Source organism: Astatotilapia calliptera, chromosome 7 (genome assembly GCF_900246225.1).
Source record: "Astatotilapia calliptera chromosome 7, fAstCal1.2, whole genome shotgun sequence".
In the NCBI taxonomy this organism is placed as follows: Eukaryota; Metazoa; Chordata; class Actinopteri; order Cichliformes; family Cichlidae; genus Astatotilapia; species Astatotilapia calliptera.
The window spans coordinates 5,116,495-5,137,488 of record NC_039308.1 but is presented as its reverse complement, the minus strand read 5'-3'; the positions used below and the strand labels follow the sequence as shown (position 1 = coordinate 5,137,488).

The window sequence follows — 20,994 nt, the reverse complement described above, 5'->3', positions numbered from 1 at the left end:
CTGCCTCACTTTCCCTGTTGCCAAGTAATGTTGAACCAAGTCAGCGGACTTTGCTGAACTGCACCTGTGCAGATTCAGATGGAGCTGCAGTGTAATGATACACTCAAGGGAAAGTACGACACTGAATGGCCCGCACAGTTTATTATTTCCATTCCTGAAGCAATGCCTCAGCTCCGTCTACATGCGGCTCCAACCTTGTGTATGCTTTCATTTATTTTTTCTGGGGTTTTTGGCAGCATGTTCATATTTCTAACTTGCATAATTTTGACAGGATATATTTTTATGAAGAGCAAAATATTTAAAGTTAAAGTTTATTTTTTTAAGTTTATTTAATCTGGAATAATATTCCTGTCTGTTTTTATTCATATTTATGTTTAAAAAAACATAAACATGTTCAATAAATGTTTATCTTGTTTGGCCCGCGACCTAAAGTGTGCCTTGAGTTTTGGCCCCCTGTGCAATTGAGTTTGACACCCCTGGTTTAGAGGCTTCACAGTAAATACATTTGCTTATATTGTTTTTTTTTTGGGGGGAAACATTAGTGTGGCTCTTGATGAGTCATGCCACCTGTTTGCGCATGCATGTGCTCGAAAACTCTAATCGAAACCTTTACAGAAAATGACTGAATAATTAAGCAAGAACTCTTGTTAACGACAGGCCTTCTTCAGTCAGCTCAGAGTCACTTGGGAAGGTTTCATCATCTCTGAAGTTTAAACACTTGTCAGGGTTGTAGTTGGCGAATTGGAATGCACATGGCACATCTCAACCAGTCTGATTTATGTGTCATGTAACTGATACGGTGCGACCTAAATAGCTTACAGTATTTCAATACATGCAGTTGTAATAGTGACTTCCTGTTTATTGCGCCTGCACACTTGACCCAGATGACACGATGTTTGCTGCATGTGTCCAGGCAACAGTTACTCTGTCTGTATTTTCTTTGTTTTGGGATTTCTTTGTTTTTGTCTTTGCAGATTCTCAGAATGATTCCATCTTAAAGTGTTGCTTTTGTGTGTTCACAGTTGAGGGCTCCAGAGTGGATGGAAGGAGATGATTTTAACACACAGGCTGTGATGAACATCTGTGGTGAGTTTGGCCCTTCCTAAAAAATAAATTAGTATTTCCCTCTGTGCATCTCTCAATTAAGTGTGCACGCTTTATTGAAAAAAAGGTCTGTGCAGATAGTCACCTCCGTTTCTCACAACTACAGTATTTCCGCTTTGATCTTGACCTCAGACCTTTTATAGTGATTTCTTGTCAGCACGGATAATATGAGTAATCCCGCACATGTCGCGCTTATTATTTGTCAGTTCATTTACATACTTAGACCCAGTAGTTTCGGTCTATGCATGCATATGCATGCGACATTTGTGTGACTGTCTGCTCTGTGTTGCTTATTTTCTTCTGCAAAGAAACAGTGGATTGTTTCTTTTATTTTAGCTTCTAATACACACAGACGCCTGCATTGCAGCTATTTCTTAAAAGAGAGGGTTTAATCACCAAAAGACTGAATAACAAGGTTGCACACGGGTCTGTTGAAATCTGGCACAAGAGCCTTTTTAGATTTGCAAATGGATTTTTATATTTCTGGGGAAATATTCGTCCTTATGTTGCAGCTGTCATTTAGCAAGAATGTGTTTGTGTATGAACCGTAGCATCCATTCATTTTCTATTAGTAAAGTAGACCTGTCTTAAAAATATTTAAAAATTTAGTTCACGAACCACAGAAAACATCTTTAAGGCAGCAAACCTGTTTCATAATTACCTGCCTTCGTCTATGAATAAACATTTTTTCTTCCTCCTACGATTGAAGCAATTTCTCAGCGTTTGTCAGTGCTGTTACGCTGACGTTACCTCGCCATGATTTACATTTAATGAACAATTCTGGATATTAATGAGGTGAAATTTTCACACTTTGCAGTGCCATCCAGGGAACCATAGTGGATGTTTTTGCTGGCCGGTTCTGTCCTCTGAGCAGCTTGTTTAACGCCCCCTGGTTTATACATTTACGTGTCAGATTAGCGTCAGCTCGGTTATTCATGTAATTGTGCTACATTGTCAAAACAGCAGCTGATACGTTTGTTTAGCTGTTGAACTAATCTGGCAATCATGACAGTTGCTGGTTTATTGTGCTGTATTTGAAACTGCTGGATAGTCCTTTTGGATTTTTGAAATGTGTGCCAGAGGCATCATCCATCTGGTTTGCTGTCTACAACAACAGACTGTGGTTTAAGAATCTTTACACCAATAAAACAATATATAGGTCCCCTTTAAATATGTGCATTTGTCCTTCAATTTAAAAAAAAAAAAATAAGTGAATAAAATAACATTTACCGTACTTGGTCAAACTGCAAGAGCTTTATATAGCCGCAATGATGTCTCATACAGGAGTGGGAGCTTTTGTTTTAATTTTTGCTATGAATATGAGTTATAGACTCACACAGCCACCAACTCGTTTGGGGCAAATGTAATTATTCCAACCACGCAGAGTGTTGTGATCTCAGTCAGCAGTGGCACAGCAGTCACTCCTCCTCATCTGGAGCCCTGTGCAGGCAGGCGGCTTGATAACCACTGCAGAGTCACCCAGAAAGAGTCACAACAAAGAAAGTCGTCAACTGTTGTTATTCTGGTTTGGCAGTGTGGTTTACTAGGTTGCCAGTTTGTCTTAAGATTATGTAGCTTCAGCAGCCGGTGAAATAAAAATGGTTACTAAAAATGTGTATGTAGTATTTTTTTTAAATTTGGTGAAACACTTGTGCACTGGTAAAGCCACAAATGCGGTGACAAATAAATGAAGGAAAAACACCAACTTTTGCAGTGCATTTTTCACAAAAACAGACTGCTTTCAGTGTGTATACGCTTTACACGACCAGTTCGTACCTACAAAAAACCCCAAAAACAAACCAACAAAAGAATGGAATCTTGGGGGGGTTTTTTATTGATTTTTTTTATTTTTTTTATTTTTTTTTTGTGACACTGTGTATAAAGGCCTTAAATCCGCACACAGAGAGATGTCTGTTTTTAAGCTCAGTGTCTCATTGTGCTGTGCAGATGACCTGATGGCAGACCAAAGGATGGACATCTCGTCTACAATGACCGACTTCATGTCCCCCAGCTCCACTGACCTCATCTCCAGTTCCATCAGCACGCCTGGCATGGACTACACCCGCAAAAGGAAAGGCAGCACCACCGACTACCAGTAAGTAGACAAGGAAGAAAGAGAAGCTCAAATGCTCACTTTATTGGTAATATAAACATATTTGCTACTACTGCTTGACTTACCAGCAGTGGTAACTGTAACATCACATAAATAGACCTTGAATTTATTCTTGGCAATAAGGTGCACAGAGAAAGGGGAAAAATATACAGACTGAGAATTATGGGAAGAAGTGATAAAGTGAAATGACTAGATAGACAGAGTGTTTCTGGTCCTATTAACCATGTCTGATTATGGAGACACAAAGTCTTTTGCATTCATTAGTGCAGGTGTGCTACAATATTCATAACATTTGTGTCCTTAAACACTGTTAGCCAATGTTGCTAACACTTTACACGTTGTTTAAAAAAAACATAATGATCTGAATCATTCAGTGACAAAAAATTGATTGATAAATTTGTGTTTCTTTGCAGAATTGATGGCTTCTCATTTGAGTAAGTTCAAACCTGACTCGATGTTAGTAGATCTAGCAAACTCAATTAATCAGCCTGAAATGCCACTGAACCCTCACACATAATCTTTTGCACCATGAAATATTGAACAGACTGAAAAGCAAACCTACTCAACCCAGTGAACCCTTTGTGAAGTGCTCTGGTTATTTGAATGTGTTCCTGTGGTCTTGCTGAAACTTATATCTCCTGTTTTCTCCTTCTCAGTGACATGGACCCAGATAAAGATAAACTGGGCAGGTAAGGCGCCATTATTGCCATGGTGATAGAGCTTTAATCTGCTGGATGTGTCTGTTTATTGCTCTTGAAATATCCTGCTTCTGGCACGATTGGGTTCCCTGTTGATTTCAACTTAAAGGGTCCGTTGAGCCAAATCATAACGTTCGTGTTTTCACACTCACATTTGTGAATCTCAGAGATCTGTATTTGGATGTTTCAGTGCCCACATAAACACAGAGGAGGTGAATGGAGGTTTTACACTGGATGCTGCTCAGAGTATTGAGAGATGTTATTTTTAACAACAGCAGCTCTTACTAGAATAAAAATCCATGTTGCTCTGAATATTACACAGATTCCAAGGTTTGTCCTTTAGAGCACAGTAGAGAACGATCGGGTAATAAACACCCAGTAAAGATGTTTAAGTTTTCCGCCACGAGGACTTTTGCCATGATCTATATGACCAAATCTGACACGTCAGAGTTTTTCACCATGTTAGGACTGCATGTTCGATCATTTTATTGCATCGGACGTCATCAGTGCAATTTAATTTCACTTAACAGGGAAAGAAAGGCAGTGATGGGTGTATTAAAATAATTTTTCGCAGAAATGTTCATAAAGTTAAAGCAAAGTTGAATGAATGTAATAAGCTGCACAGGAAAAGTATCATAAACTACTACAGCTGCTGTAATGCATGTTACTCTCCAGGGGAAAATCTCTTGCACACTGCACTGTGACACCAAAGCCAATCGAGGAGAACCATTTCACTACTGTACAGACATGTCTGCAGTTCAGCTGGGGGTGCAGTAGGGAGTGCTGCCTGAAGGAGAGTGAATGACGTAGTCACGTTACATAGCAACTTAAGGGGCTTTGGATGTATTACCCTTTGGTTTTACTGAACTAAGTGCTCGCCACACACTGGATTAGACAAATCTTCCACTAGCAGAAATAACCCAAAAAAGACACAGACAACGCCGAGTTTGGAGAGATGCTTTATCTCAAAATAAAGTCAGTCTCCTGACTTTTTAGACGAGTTTAACTCGTCCGAATTGTTTTTGGAAAGTCAAGGAATCATTTGCATGTACTATGAAGTCATCGTCTGGGTGTGTCTGTAGAGTGGAGTGGACATTTTCCTTGTTGTTGCTCTTTTTTCCTAACTGTAAATATGAGATAAAGAGATGTGTCATGTTTGTACTGCATTAGTCATCAGATTTGCCCTCTTGCTGCCCTTTTAAAGTATGTGCTATCGCATTAATTTAACAATCAAACCCTTCAGTCCTCTCTAATTTCTCTCTCTAATTCTTTCTCTGTTTTGTCTTTTCAGTGACCAACAGGGCAGGATTAAGAATGCCAGGTATAAACACTCCTTTTCTTTCTCTCTCTCCCATTCCCCCTTACCTGCTAAGCTCCCTTGCATGAATTAAATGTCACTCTGTGGATGGGGACAGAGAGATCTTTGTGCACACTGATCATAAGAAACTTTATACATTGAAGTGTATAGATCCAAGCATTATGTGGAAGGGGACTGTAAAAGCAAACCTAATTGCTAAAGCCAAGCTGTCTTTCTCTTACATGGAAAGAATTCTCTTTTATAGCTGCTTCTGTGCAAAGCGAGAGCAGACAAGCAGGAAGGATATAACCTTATAGTCGTGGAGGATCGGCAGAACAACAAAAACTGGATTTCTTCATGTCTCTTGAGGCTGTTTTCTTTGCGTCTTGCTAGCTGATTTATATCATGTTAGACAGGACTATGAATGCGTAGACAGTGGAGTCTGTTGGATAAGGTGCTAGGAGTTTGTATTTTGTAGAGCAGGTAAAGTTCAGCCAAGCTGGTTTATTATTATTTACTGTGGATTTCTGCCAGCAAGATGGGTGGAAAATGACTTTGTTCATTGACACTTTTTTGATGTCTGATGTCTTCTCCTGCACAGAGAGGCCCATAGCCAGATTGAGAAACGTCGCAGAGACAAGATGAACAGCTTCATCGATGAGCTGGCGTCACTGGTGCCCACCTGCAATGCCATGTCCCGCAAGCTGGATAAACTGACAGTCCTCCGGATGGCTGTCCAACACATGAAGACGCTCAGAGGTTAGAATCAACTGGGAGGGTTGGGGAGGCAACGAAGTGAAAAGTCTTCTCATTCAAACACTTGCTCGCATCAGTTTTTGTACTAACATGTGAAATATGCGCTGTTGAGGACCTGAGGGTTTCCATCCCAGTTAAATAAAGATTAAACAACGAAACATATTCATAAACATGGGAAACGTGAGAGGTTTTTACTGATCAGGTGACAAATAAAGAAGATAATTGATGATGGATCCCTAATCGGGGAACGGGCAGGTCAGGATAGTTAAGATGGATGATGTTAATGCAGTGAAATACTTACCTGTGCCGTGTTGGAGACCGCTGTTAAAAATGTGAAGGTCAGTGGGGGCTGGTCAGCAGCTGGTCAGTTGATATTGGTAATCCTTTGGTAAACATTTCCAAATATGGAACTGTGTGTAATTCTTAAAGGAAGATAAATTCATGGTACTCAAAGCAAATAAGATTAAGTGGGAGCATACAGCTTTCTAAAAATGCTCTTATGTGTGCATGTGCAGTCTGAATAGTCACAGGTGTGACCTGCGTGTGTTTTAATGTTGTGTGCAGGTGCAGCCAACCCGTACACAGAGGCAAACTACAAGCCTTCCTTCCTCTCAGATGATGAACTGAAGCACTTGATACTAAGGGTGAGTGGAAAAATCAAAAATAATTAAGGTTCTTTTTATAACTATACAAAGGGGGGGAAAACCTCCAGAAATGAACTTTTAATCCAGTTTTTAACGTTCTGTTTAATAATGCAGGCTGCTGATGGCTTCCTGTTTGTGGTCGGATGCGATCGTGGCAAGATCCTGTTTGTTTCTGAATCCGTGTACAAGATTCTCAACTACAGCCAGGTACGCTGACAGCCTGAGGAATGAAGGGATCTTTTTGTTAATGGTGGATGATTTTTAAGCCACCTTAAAAGGCTTTACTGTGGATCTGCGACAGGCATGCGTTAGTTCCTTTACAAAGCAAAAGAAGGATGCTGTGAATCTGCTCAATCACTATTACTACACAAACAAGTGGACAATTCATAGCCAGCAAACATCTGTCTATCCATCCTAATTTGAAATTCCACAAATTAAACAATTCAAATTTATTCATCTTTCTCTCTCCTCTCAAGAATGACCTGATAGGTCAGAGCCTGTTTGACTACCTTCACCCCAAGGACATCGCCAAGGTCAAAGAGCAGCTGTCGTCCTCTGATACAGCCCCACGAGAGAGACTCATCGATGCTAAAAGTAAGCAAAAATGGACGTGTGTAATCTGTTTTGTAGAGCCAAGAGTTTGGTCAATGCCGTTAAAATCTGTCACACCAAATGGTGTGAAAAAGGAACCCCATATAGGGAACTGAAGGCTAGAAACAGTCAGTGCATTTTCTCAAAGGAAAAGCCTGTTGATTTAACGATGGCAAACACAGCTGGAGGTAAAACAGGGGAAGTGTGCATCATTCAAGGCACTAAGAATAGAAAATGCAACCAAGAGCTCCAAATGGATTTATTTTCCACATGTGCGTTTCCTTTGTTATTTGTGTGCAAGTCCTTCTTTCTAAAATTGCTGAGGCTTGAAAGAATAGTCGTTTTCTGTTGACTGATTATTTTCTTTCCTTTATTTTTGCAGCTGGTCTTCCTGTGAAGACGGACATCACCCCCGGTCCTTCTAGACTCTGTTCTGGAGCTAGGCGGTCATTTTTCTGCAGGATGAAGTGCAACAGGCAGTCTGTCAAAGTAGAAGATAAAGACTTTCCCTCCACCTGCTCTAAGAAAAAAGGTAGCGTGCCATCGTCTTCATTAAAACCTGACAACCTTCCTCTCTGTCAGAGCACCACCTGAAAAAGCTCTGTGCTTATCAGCTCTCTGGTCCCTTTCTGACATCCACTCATTTCTGTAAATCTGATGTCTCTGCTTGTCAGTGCTGTTTCTGTATGGGTGGACTGATCATAGCCTTGTGAAAAGCTGTGACAGCAATCTTATGAAGCACGTGCAGTCAAGTTACCACTTACTCTTTTGGAGATTGGTGTCTAGATCTGACAAAAAGTAACAGCTGAAGTTAGTTTGTTGTTCCCAGTTGCTTCTAAAACTCTTTATTCTAAGTTAATGACATACCTGCAGGGTCCGTGTGCAAGCATCTCTAAATAAAGAAGGATGCACTCATTTATGCACGCAGCACTACAGCAAGAACTTAATTACCCTTGACACAGAGATAGGACTGGTCAGGATCTAACAATAAATGACATGGTGTGTTTTTCCCTTAACAATTATCTAAGGGTGTAGATGCACCATCATGACTACATGTAGGATGTAGCATCTGTAATTACCAAAGTATCGTCGTTTTAAACAAACTCTAATTTCAAGCATTTTACATCACTGTCAGGCCTAAAGGGTAAAAGGTATTGCTGCTGTGGCTCGTTTCTCCCACATCGTCTGACAGAACGGGTGAGGAGCATTAACATAAAAATAAGCCACGTCTGAATTGCGGAGAGCTTCCACTATATCAGCTCGATGAAGCCAGCAGTGTTTTGCATCCCGTGTCTTAAGAGACCTTTGGAGCGGCTTCTCTCTCCTCTCTATTTACATCTCACACAGTGCTTTGTAAATATCTCCATCACCTCCTTATGAAACCAAAAGCCCTCATTTCCTGGTGTTCCTGTTCTTCTATTTTTAGGTTCACATCCTTTTCATAACAAGGAATTGCACCTCAGTTGGCATGAGAGCATGGTGTTTATTTAACCTTTATTTACCCGCTCTATATTGTCAAAAACAAATTCTAGAGAAAGACCTGTCTGCTTAGATTTTAGTGCTTGAAAAGGTTAAATTTTTGGTCGGCTTTTGTTAGTTTAACTATTCAAATTTTTCATATTATAATGAAAACGATACATTTGACAGTTATCAGCTTTTTTCTTGTCTTTTATACTAGAACTGGCTAAAATAGATGCATCCTATTTCGGTAATGCATGAGGGCTCAGGTGGGGAAGCTATAACAGTAATGATGGAGCAGTGATTATTTATTCATGTTTCAGGTATTTCTTTTGTGTTTAAGTAGTTATTTGAATGATGTGTTTTCTGTGTATGAATGCGTCCTATTACCCGATGAGAGGACAGAGTTTATTTATTCATTTGAAAACCTTTTAATTAATCAGCAAAGCTTACACGCCATAAAAGAATCTCACCAGTGATAATCTTTGAAAATAGGGCTGCCTCTGAAAGTCAGAGCTATGAAGCATCAATCAAAGATGCTTTCAGTTGAGTGAGACTGCGAGCGCTTATCTGCAAACAACATGCGCTGCACTTGTAGATGAGAGGAGCTGAAACCTGAGGCGCAGGGCCTTTTTTTCCTGATAGGCGGTTGCTCGGTAAAGTCAGATGAAGAAGATTTTTGCCGGAATCTTTATGATCTTTATTAACTGCTTCTATAATTTAAAGGGGAAGAAGAAGCCAGGTGCTGATAATCAAATGCACTTGACAAACTGATGAGCAAGAATGACTACCTCTGTAAAAGCAGAAGTTGTGCAGTTTGCTTCTATGGAGCATTCAGGAGGGTGATAACATAACGCTATAATCTTTCCAGAATTCACCCCAAGGTCAGACTGTGCAATGCTCAAAGGCACTACAAATAACCCAGGAGCTACATCTCCGGCTCTACAGGCCTCAGTTAACATGTTAACTGTTAAAGTTCATAACTTTATATTTAGAAAAAGATCATGAACTCAGCTGTATACATAGGTATTCTAGAGACATATCTGAGGCCGTCTGCCCCTTAATAAAGCTTGGAAATGACGAAGTTGGGTCGTGTGACACGACAGCGATCCCCTGCACAGCAGCAAATCTACAGCTGGGTGGCTGGAAAGAAAAGTATCAAGCTGTTTCTTCACTCTTATGATTACTTCAGTTGGACTTTTATTGTGAAGAGATCCACAGAGTGAAAATGTGAAGATGGAGATTTTTATTCTCGCAAGATGACAACGTTCTCATTAAAGTGAACTTTGGCCTAACTACCTTAACAGTTTGCTTTGTTGTTGATGAACAGTTGCAATGGGCCAGTAAAAGTCCAGACCTCACCCTGAATGTAATGATGTGGTTGGACCTTAAGATTCAGCTGTGCTGAGCAAATGCCTAAAAATCTCAATGAAGTAACACTGTAAGGTAGAGTGGGCGGGCCAAAATTGATCCGCAACAGTGTGTAAGGCTGATTAAATCATACAGAAAACAGTTTGGTTCTGCTGGTGTCACGCTCTGCCTCCGGCTCATTTCTGCAGAGTTGGTCCAAACAGTAAAAGTTAACACAAAAACGGCTAAAGCCAAAAATGAATTTGAACTCTGAGCAAGAACCAGACTATCATTTAACAACATCACAAACTACAAGAAAATGTTATGTTGCAATTAAAAAGCACTGAGGTAGTTTAATTTGAACAGAAACACGTGATGGCCCATTAATCAAGTAAAAAAATATGAACGACAACAACACATGGGACCTGCTGAATCACATTTAACTGACCAAATTCTGATTTGTGTGAATCTTATTTGGAAATTGCACCTGGGCTGTTCTGGCAACCTCTATATCACACTTCATTAGCTGTGTGCCAAGCAGGTCAGGGCTGAAAGCAGTCTGAGTCAGCTTGGCAGACGGTGGTTTCAGCCGTGGTGAATTAGCTGGAACACATTGGAGTGCAGTGTAACATCACGCCTGGACTCGAATTTTTAAGATTAAAAATCAAAGGTTTAGAACAAGACACGAACGGAGCCTGGGTCGCTCAATTTTCCTCGTCGGAAAGTGACGCACGGGACATTTGCACTTCGATCAGTCAATATAAGAAGATTTTCCTGGAATACATTGCAGCATCTGCTCCACTGGTCTAAGAGCAAATGAAAACATGGCTGGCTGCGTTTGGAGCTACTTAGTAGCTTATTGAGGAACTGGAGTGTAAAACGTCTTTTATAATCAGAGGAACATTTGCAGGCACATACATGCAGCTGATTGTCACAGTTCATGTTAAAAAATGTTAGCAGTTAACGTTCATGGAGACACACTTCTCTGTGTTACATGGGGGGGGGGGGCTGCAAAGTTCAGTACAGCTACAGAAGTGAAACCGCCAAGAAGGTATTTTACTTGTGTAACATGTGTTGAGGAGATGGGAGAAGTACTCCCGTCTTCATAGAGAGTGGAAAGGTGTTCCAGATGGTTTGGGCGTTTGCAGAGGAAGGATGGCAGATATACTGGACAAAGGCTGTTGAAGATGAAGTTGCCAGGCAGGAGGTTCTTGTAGTTTCTAATCTTGTAGTTTTATGGCAAAGAGCAAGAAATAAACAGCCCTGAAAATCACAGATGGGCTCATTTGTCAAAAATAGTTTAAAGAGGGTACAGGCCAAAGTCCACACAGCACTAGCTGATTAACTGTGATCCTTTAATCCTGCAGGGACGACCGTATGATTTGTCTTCAAGGGTTCAGCCTAGTGTTTTGATTTGTATTTGATAATTAGCTGTAACTGCATCACTGCTGTGGCTTCCTCAGCGTTTTGTAAGAGATTTTGAATCAATCAGCCAAACTGTTCAGATGTGGGTTCATAATCAAAAATAAATCCCCATCACATTCAGTTCAGTGAACTGTAAAAAATGCTCCATCATACCCCACAGCATGGTGACGGTATCCCACTAAGATGGCCCTGCTTATTTCTAATTTTAACGCCTCTCTCTCGCGTCTCTTCACTCTCATTACAGCGGACCGTAAGAGCTTCTGCACTATCCACAGCACAGGCTACTTGAAGAGCTGGCCACCTACCAAGATGGGTCTCGACGAAGACAATGAACCCGACAACGAGGGCTGCAACCTGAGCTGCCTGGTGGCCATCGGCCGCCTGCACCCCCACATCGTCCCCCAGCCCAGCCTGGCAGACATCAGGGTGAAGCCGACAGAGTACGTCTCCCGGCACGCCATCGACGGCAAGTTCGTCTTCGTTGACCAGAGGTGAGAGGCAAAAGGGGAGAGCCGAATAGGTCACCTCGTCTTGATTTATGTGACAGGACAGTAAAGTTCAGCTGCTTGCATACTCACATGATTTTCAAGGTCGCATTTCCCTCAGCTTATCCTCAGAGTCCGCCTGCTTGTTGATATATTTAGAGAGCAAAAGATTGGATAATAAAAGGATAAAATGGCCAAAAATTGAACAGACTGTAATTTTGATATGAGAGTTTGATATGAAATTGCCTCCTGAAGGGTGGAGGGGTGAGAGCTGTGAGGAAATATGGATTCAGAGAAATCGAAATAACTTGTAGTGCATAAAATGTCAGAGTAGAGCCACAAATAGTCTGCTTTTACCTGCAGCGCTGTGTCATTTAGCACAGCCTTTGTTAGCAACAAACACGATGGAGTCAAATACACCCCTGTTTAGGATGCGGTGATTTTTGAGTTTTTAATTTTAGCTGTTTAGATGAACACATTATGTTTCAGTACACACTGTTTTACCTTGGTGCTGTGTTACAACCGGCCTTTAGTACAGATGAAAAGCTTTTCAGTTAAATGAGTTTTATTCTTGCTCAGTGCATTAAGTGCAGTGAGGTTTCAGGACACAGTGATCTGTTTTTGGGTGATTCACTATCTTAGAAAACCTTTGTTGCCCATAATTAAGACTCTCACCAGCAGCTGCAAGCGAACAATCCTCTTTGTGTCTGTGTGTTCTTCCAGAGCCACAGCCATCCTAGCCTACCTACCCCAGGAGCTGCTGGGAACTTCCTTCTATGAGTATTTCCACCAGGACGACATCAGCCACCTGGCAGAATGTCATAGACAAGGTGCCTTCTGAGAAACCTCTAGAATCCTTGTTAGAGTTTAATAGAGAAGATGTGAATGAATGAATGCGTGTGCTCACTGCGAATGTATCGCAAATGTCCACAGTGCTACAGATGAGGGAGAAGATCAACACCAACTGTTACAAGTTCAAGATCAAAGATGGCTCCTTCATCACGTTAAGAAGCAGATGGTTCAGCTTTATGAACCCCTGGACCAAGGAGGTGGAGTACATCGTGTCTACCAACACTGTGGTGTCGTAAGTATCTGAAAACGCATTTTATTTGCTTTACCTGGAAGTTTTTAAGCTATAAACAAAAATATTTTGGCTCTTTGAAGACTCGGGTACATCACCTGTGCGCTTTCCCCCCCTTCTTCAGGTGTCCTATGATGGAGGGATCAGATTACCCTCAGTCTGCTGCCTCTCCACAGAGTATGGACAGCGTCCTGACCTCAGAGGGTAAATGACTTCCTTCATTCTTTCACTCCCTGCTTATTTATCAAAAACATCAGCCCATGTCCACAGTTATTCTTCACAGTGCATACATTCTTCTTCTCTTGATTGCTGCTGATTGGTAGGTGGGGGGAGGCGGGCGCTGCAGACGGTGCCTGGTATCCCCGGCGGCACAAGAGCGGGAGCTGGGAAGATTGGACGCATGATTGCTGAGGAAGTGATGGAGATCCAGAGGTGAGAATAGGAGAATTTCTGTGGTTTTTACAATCTCAAACCAGTCGAGCAGAAAACCAGCGTTAGTGCTCTAATGGAAAATCACCGTGGCCTAGTTTCTTACTCAGATCATGCTGATAGAGGTGACACAGAGAATGAATTATCAGGTATTACAAGCCAGCTGTACACACTGGCAGGTGAGTATATGACAAACCACTGAAGCACTGAATCATTTCAAATGTCAGGTTACAATAAAATGGAGAATAGGCACATGTTCTGTGCTGTCTAAAGTAGGACAGTGTGTTCGCGCTGCAGGCTCTTCTCCTCGCTTTGTGAAACTTCAAGGCTGATGATGAAACCCAGCCAAAATACCACAGACTGTCTCTGCTGATAAATGATCGCCCGATTGTTATGGCAGTTCGGAAAAATGATTGTGTTCAGTGAGGCTGATAGAAGAGGGACTTTTTTTATTTGGGGTTTTCATGTGCTGGAAGATTTTTTGGCATTTTAGGGAAAGATGCTGTTTGACCTTCTGAGACTGGTCAAATTTGCAGACCACATGAATTCATGCCTGATGCAGCGATACATACAATACATACACGCGTGTGTGTAATTACTCATGCAGTACGTGTGAACATGCACATTTTCTTTTATCCTTTAGGACAAAAAAATAACAAGGAAATAATTGGCTGCCTCTTTAGCAAATACACAGAGGATTAGTCGTCCTTGTTCTGCTCTGGCATGTCACATAAGAGAGCAGCATGAAGACATTCTCCACCTGGTGCAGGTTCTGAGGCAGGAAAACAAATTATTGTTGCCAGCTGCAAACCTCGTAGAGTCTCTCCAACCATGACGAGGGATTTACCGACCTGATATTTAAATCTGAAGTATGTTTCATCTGGACTCACAGAGCTGTTTCAGGTATAATCTGTTCAGTTCCCTTGTATTTAGTGTGTGATACCTCAGCGCTGCACTGGTTGCTAGGAGAAGAAACCACAAAGGATCAGCATACATGCAATGGAAAAAGCTTTCTTTAAGTGTTTGAGAGCAATTAACATAGTCACAAAATAAATAGGCTTATTGTAGCACTAGCATCGTGTTGGTACTTGATATCGACTCTACGAGTACCTGGAATGGTGTACTTGTTGTGTTTCATGTACTTGTACTTTTCAGTTCATTCAAAATGGCGAGTGTGAATACAGGAATAGACGATTGGAGACAGCCTAGATCTGATTCAGAAACACTGCTGTTATCTGTTTCTCCCTATCAGGATTCGAGGCTCCTCCCCCTCCAGCTGTGGCTCCAGCCCTCTGAATATTACCAGCACACCTCCACCCGACACCTGCTCCCCAGGGGGCAAGAAGGTAACACACACACACCTAATTGACCTGAAAGCAGTTGAATTTGTGTGCTTCTCTGTGAACGTGCACTGTGGTGAGGGCCACGTGCTCGGGGTTCCTGCAGGACATTTAAAAAAAATATTCATATATCTGTAAATAAAACGTGAAAAATAAAGTCTTTAGATGTCCTTTATTTTGAGATGGTGTCTTTAAAAGTCACTACTAATAAAATAATTCTGTAAATCACTTGCTCGGTATTGTCATCTCTCTGTTGTCATGCACATTTATTTATTTTAGGATAAAATTAAACAGTTTGACCCTCCAGGGCAGGGATGTCAGACTCCTTTTACAATGTGGGCCAAATCAGTGAAACTACACGATGAATGTCTGTGATGGTTCTTAGTCATTCAGGTCATCGTAGTCGGAGTTTCTTGAAGATGATTCACCTCTCATCTGAGAAGTGAATCATCTTCAAGAAGCTCCTTAGACTACACGATAAATGTGTATAATTACAGAAAAGGTTCTGGTGGTTCTTTGCCCAGATGGTCCTGAAATTGTAAAATATTACATTTTTGTTAATTCAGAGAAAATGTCCTGTGTACTTAATGTAAAAATCATAATTTTATATAGTAAATACGGAAAAACCAGGAACTTTATGTCATTTAAGTGTTTATCTATTACCTAATTACTTTGCTGTGTGAATGGCAATTAATCGGGGTTCTTTATCATTAGGAGAAGTTGTAAAAACTGTTAAAACTTCAAATCTATGCACTCCTTCACATTTTTCAGAGCCATCCAGTGGGCTGGAGTCTTTCAGAGGCCAACTCTGGGCCCCAGGCTTCATGTTTGACACCACTGCTCTAGCTCCTGCACTACCCTAACAGAATAACTGTCCTCGTCTCTACTTTAGACATAATTGCATTGTTGAAACACCAAACTCGTCTGGTCTAATCTTAGTATTTATAGTGCAGGAACTTCATGGGTCTGTCTAAAACCTGAAAAAAAAGCCCCTAGAACAAACCCAGAAGATCAAAATGTACAAAATTATTTTATCCTGTTTTAATAATGATAAAAATGCTGCTTAACAGTTTAACATGTGTATACAAGTTCATGCTTCCGCGAACCTCAGTGTTCGCTCTCACTGAACAAGTTCAATGTTTTTACATTGAACTGATGTTTACTCATGTCGTCTCTGCAGATTCAGAACGGTGGGACGCCCGAGCTGCAAAGCACGGGGATGCTTCCTGGACCCGACTCTGTTGGCTACCCCTACTCCAACCAGTCCATCATGAGTAAGTCACTGAGTAAATCTGTCATTTTATGATTATGACCTCTTCATCAGTCATCTTCTTAACAAGTTGCTCTCTGTAAAGGTGACAACTCCCACCTGAGCATAGACATCATGGATGAGCCCGGTTCCAGCAGCCCCAGCAACGACGAGGCGGCCATGGCTGTCATTATGTCCTTGCTGGAGGCGGACGCTGGCCTCGGGGGGCCCGTCGACTTCAGCGACCTACCCTGGCCGTTGTGAGGAAGCTGGGAGGGACGAGCCGGAGCTGCTGACGTGGGGTCGACGTCTGGTTGCCACGTTTTCCAACCTGTGTGCATGACGGCACCGCAAAAATGTCCATCTTAACAAAAAAAGGAAGAAAAAAAACGCTCTGTAGATACAGAGGAGATCCTCTCTCTTTAGGTGTCCATCAGACTGGATGGCCGTTAGGTTTCACCCCCAAGTTTTTGGTTCGTCATTCCCTGCAGGTGGAGCTGAGATCCTGTTAAGATGCTAATTTTTCCAGTGCTGGTTTTCTAACGTTGCCACGGTGAGAAACCATTTCTCTAACAACGGCGGTGCTGACATGTCAATGCTCCTTCACTCTCTACCCCATCAACGCAAATTAACAGAAGGCCCCCCTCCCCTCCCCCAAGACACTCGAGACGGTGGCAGAAGTTTAATGGTGTTGTGTTGGGTGGTGAGCCCCCTGTCTCTGAGGTTTCCCTGTAGGATACTGTACAAGCACGAGGACGTGAACACACAACAGAAGATACTCAGAGGACCTTTATTCCCAAAATTCCACTACCAGGTGTATCTCATGTATTTAACTTCTTCCTTCTTTTTTGTAAAGACTGAATTGTTTTGGAAGGCACCGCCCAGCTGCTGTTTCCAGAGTTTACGCAAACTTTTACTCCAAGCTGCTCATCCTCGTCTGTTTCCTCAGAAATACCGAACTTCTCAGTTTCCTTCTGTGTTCACTCAAACAGCCTGCAGTGCTTCTGAGAGAGGCATTGGGAAGCTAGAAAAAAAAGGCGAAAGCGCTGGAATTGAGGGGGGGGGTTGTTGGGTTGAGGATCCCTGTGCGTGTGTCTGTGTGTGTGTGTTGAGAAACAGACCAGTAAGGTTTAACAGGTTGGCCTGTGTGGCCTTGCTTATAAATCAAACTGATCTTTTTACTGTTATTTTCTAGTGAATGCAGACATGCTTCCTATACGGAAGAAGGAGGGATAAGTTGAAACATTGCAAATATAATAAAAATTCCCAGCAGTAAGCGAGACGGGTGTGCAGAGCTCCGTTAGGTCGGGGTTCCCTGCGTCACGTGTTCCCGTCTATTTAAAAGGCGCTGGTGAAATAAAGCAGGCGATTAGAACAGCCTCGGGATCGTGGATAGATTTAAGAGGGACTAAACACAGCCACGGGTCTAAACTCACACACCAAGGACCAAACGCCACACGGCTGCAGTAATAACATGACGTAGTCGATGGTACTGCCACTGTCTGCTTGCGTATGAACATAAAAGATGCAGAATAAAAGCGGACAGTGGCTGCAGTGGTTTTAATACTCTGGTTCTTGTTTTAGAACTTAGTCTTTCTCTTCAGCCCACAGAGCGGTTCTTCCTCATACCAATCCAAATGCTCTCTGCAGGTAGACGGGCGTGGACGCAGTGTAGTGTAGATTCTCCACAGATGAGTCCATGTGGTCACAGAGAACAGGCAGGCGAGCAGACATCCACACAGATCCTCACACTCACTGATTGCAAAGCCTCGAAGGTCCGTTTGGTTCGTAATTTGTGACAAATTTGCATCACTCAGACTCGAGCAGACTCCAGAATCGTATTTTTTCAGCGTCATCTTTACTGAGTTCCCAGCTCGCCTGCTGCACTTGCAGTTTTAAATCTTTGCATTATTGGCAAGTGATGCTTTATTAACCAACGTTAAGCTTTTTCCTTTCACCACTGAAGCTTTTTAAATGACTGGTGCTCAGTAGTGATCTTAAGTCCAAACTACTGAAGCCATCTATTTAAAAAAAGAAAAAAGAAAAAAAGTGCCAAATCTTTTATTTGCGTTAAGTTTCTCCCCGAAGAAGAAAGAGGAGGGAAAAACCCAACCGATCCAAGACCCAAACCTTGAGAGAATGTCGGCAGCGTCTGCAGCTCGATGTGCTGCATGAGAGTCAAGCTCAGTCCTTAATCAGCTTAGCCAACTGAAAATCTCCAATCTGTCATAAACGTTTTGTTTTCTATTGGACCAAAAAGGCTAAAAAGTGTAAATCTACTCCCATCATTCATTATTTCAAAAACAAGGCCTATAAACACGGGTGAAACTGCACTGAACCTAATCGAGCAGCACAGTCCCACAGGGAGACCCATAAACCAGCTCTGAATATAAGACAGTCTTGGTGCATAGATTGAAAGACTCCAGCATTGTAGGTCAAAGGAATAATAAAAAAAAAAAAAAGACCATCAGCGAAGATCTGTTCCTCCTCGTGGACGGCCTCCTGCTCGTTTATCTCTGGTGGGCTTCTGAGCGTTTTGCAGCGAGCGCTCCGCAGGAGAGGAGCGAACAGCTGGAGTGAAGCTCTGACAGCTGTCAGAACAAAGAACGAGGCTTTAATGGGGGGAAAAGGTGGTTAATTGAGTCCGGTGGGAGCAGCAGCTGTATGGGCGGGCACACTCGGTGTGCTCGACAGCAAACCAGGACTGTTCAAGTGCTCCTCCATGAGGAAATGTTCTTCACTGCCATTTTATTGACAATGCGGGAGGCGACGCGGCGTCAGCCTGCTAACATAAAAACCAATAAGCTTGGGTTACAGGGTCTCCACCTGCTCACCCCCTCACTGATCCTTCAGCCTCTCAGTCTTGTGTTGAACTGTGTTCTCAGCAGAGGGGACTGGATGGGCTCTTTGGGCTTTACTTTACACCACCCACAGAAGGATCCACCCCCTTTTTTAACCAGCCTGGGTGGGGCTAAAAGAAGCTGAAAAACCCCCCAAAAAACCTCTCAGCTGATTTATTTGCAGACTTGCCAGACTGCATTTACTCTTAAATTTGGTCTTTTTTTTTTTTTTTGCCCGTTTCACCCAACTGTTAATTCAAACTACCTTACTAACTGCTGGTGAACAAAGAGGACTTTGTAACGAAGATGGAGCTCACCAACATCTCTAATCACTTCCTGCAACAGTTTCTGGGGGTCACGAGAGATTTTTAATAGACTTTTTTTTCCCTCGACGATGAAGATGATCCCTAATTTGACCTCTTCACCTCTCTGCTGTCACAGCCCCAGGCCTTTGTGTTGTCCGATAAATTAGAGGCAGACATGACAAAAACCAAAAGAAGCAAAGACACAATCAGATTTGCCTTTTAACTTTCTGAAATCAGTTTTGGAAACAAAAAAAAAATCTAATTAGATGTTTGGAAATATTTTTTTAATGGCGCTGCATTATAAATACATTATGAAGGCTCCGGTTTGGAGGCGCAGCGATAAAGCCTGGATTTGAGTCTGAAAGACGAAATCCCAGAGATGTATTTAAAAAAAGTAAATGAATAAAAAACACAGAAACAAAAGAAGTTTTCTTCATCGCTCTATTTGCAAAGCATAAACAAAAGTAAACTGTGTTCTTGTGTATAACATGAAAAAGGTCTTTAAAGGGCTGATGTATAACTTCTCAGCTTCTCACAGTGACCAGCACGTTCTTATACAAACACGAGGCTTCCTGTCAAACTTAGAACACTTTTGATGTGGGCGGGGCTAACACTTGAGGAAAATACTTTTTCATGATGGGTTTTCTGTTTTTAACTTTCAAAGAAAATACATGTGAGACACAAGCTGGGCTAATACAAGTCCCCTTTTTTATTTCCACGTGGGCAGACAATGTTAACATCGACCAACTGTGGCAGCAGCTTTTAAAAGAAATCCTTATTTGAGGAGGCTGAATGCTGCGAGAGTGGCAGCTGCAGCACCAGCTGCTGTTTGGACCTCAGCCGCTTAAGTTTAAGCCGGGCTCAGACTCCGCCTCCGCCGTCCTCCTCCAATCAGGCAGCAGCTGGCAAGGTCCCCTCTGTATCTGTTCTAGTGGGTTTATTTCTGTTTTAAGTGTTTCTACTCTACACACTACAATAAAGTGTTCTCCTTGTTGATATCTCCCTGCCCCACCTGACGATAATGTATCAAATCTTTAAATATTATCATGTTAAGAGTATACTTTATGCAAATATATATGAGTATGATGAGTGTATTGTATGTATCAGCAGTGAAATATTTTTCAAATAAAATTATTTGTTTCTGTCATCGAGATTCGCCCGTGTTTACAGTCGCTTGCTGGCTTCATTCACAACTCTCAGCCAATCGGTGAAGCCCGCTGGTATTTTTATATGGTGTTGCCATCCAGCTCGGGCAGAATCTGCAACAGAGAAACGCTGCTGCTGCTTCTCCACCGCCACATGCAGCTGAATAGAGCTGAGCGGTTAAAGCACACTTCAGCGGGACAAAGAGCTTGTAGGTTAACCCGAGAGGTTCGTCGTGGTTTGCTTCCCGCGGCCCTGTAAAGTTGCTCAAAGCATGAGCAGACACTGTGGACGCACATTAAATAATCATGGTTACAGTGGAAGCAGCGTATCTATATTTGATCTGTCCAGCCGAGGTTGGGTCGTTTTCCTGTTACTGAGCATTTCTTTCATCCTCTGCCAAAGCTTCACAACACCTCAGATGCCGCTTTAAAAATTGAAAGTAAAGTTTCTTCTTGAGACTCTGCGTGTTATGCGAAGGCATCTGAATTTTAATATTTCAAAACTTTCAGTGCTGCTGCATCTGGAGGGATGTCTTCTAAAGCTGAGTCACTGCACGCCGATCACATCTGCAGGCTTCAAACATCACTAATCACGCAGCCTGGATCAGTGTGCGGCGCCAAGACCTGGACGTGAAGCTGTTATAACAGCAGAAGGCTTCAGCAGGACGGCTTGCATTCAAATGA

At 42.2% G+C, this 20,994-nt stretch overlaps 1 protein-coding gene across 3 annotated transcripts in view; it reads left to right on the top strand.

Moving 5' to 3' along the window:
* LOC113025168 (aryl hydrocarbon receptor nuclear translocator-like protein 1) overlaps positions 1 to 20,316 on the top strand; it is a 31,288-nt gene extending 10,972 nt beyond the window's left edge. For 2 of the 3 annotated variants that reach the window (XM_026172649.1, XM_026172650.1), the window contains exons 3-20: positions 1,023 to 1,086; positions 3,052 to 3,199; positions 3,631 to 3,651; positions 3,874 to 3,906; positions 5,207 to 5,236; positions 5,814 to 5,971; positions 6,533 to 6,612; positions 6,727 to 6,819; positions 7,089 to 7,206; positions 7,586 to 7,735; positions 11,681 to 11,927; positions 12,645 to 12,751; positions 12,855 to 13,005; positions 13,127 to 13,206; positions 13,326 to 13,434; positions 14,684 to 14,777; positions 15,952 to 16,045; positions 16,127 to 20,316. In XM_026172649.1, the coding sequence (XP_026028434.1) occupies positions 1,041 to 1,086; positions 3,052 to 3,199; positions 3,631 to 3,651; positions 3,874 to 3,906; positions 5,207 to 5,236; positions 5,814 to 5,971; positions 6,533 to 6,612; positions 6,727 to 6,819; positions 7,089 to 7,206; positions 7,586 to 7,735; positions 11,681 to 11,927; positions 12,645 to 12,751; positions 12,855 to 13,005; positions 13,127 to 13,206; positions 13,326 to 13,434; positions 14,684 to 14,777; positions 15,952 to 16,045; positions 16,127 to 16,284 (1,917 nt within the window). In that variant the 5' untranslated portion in view covers positions 1,023 to 1,040 and the 3' untranslated portion in view covers positions 16,285 to 20,316. The remainder of the gene's footprint in view (positions 1 to 1,022; positions 1,087 to 3,051; positions 3,200 to 3,630; positions 3,652 to 3,873; positions 3,907 to 5,206; positions 5,237 to 5,813; positions 5,972 to 6,532; positions 6,613 to 6,726; positions 6,820 to 7,088; positions 7,207 to 7,585; positions 7,736 to 11,680; positions 11,928 to 12,644; positions 12,752 to 12,854; positions 13,006 to 13,126; positions 13,207 to 13,325; positions 13,435 to 14,683; positions 14,778 to 15,951; positions 16,046 to 16,126) is intronic. The other variant, XM_026172651.1, reaches the window with a different exon arrangement.
* The last annotated feature ends 678 nt before the right edge of the window (positions 20,317 to 20,994 follow it).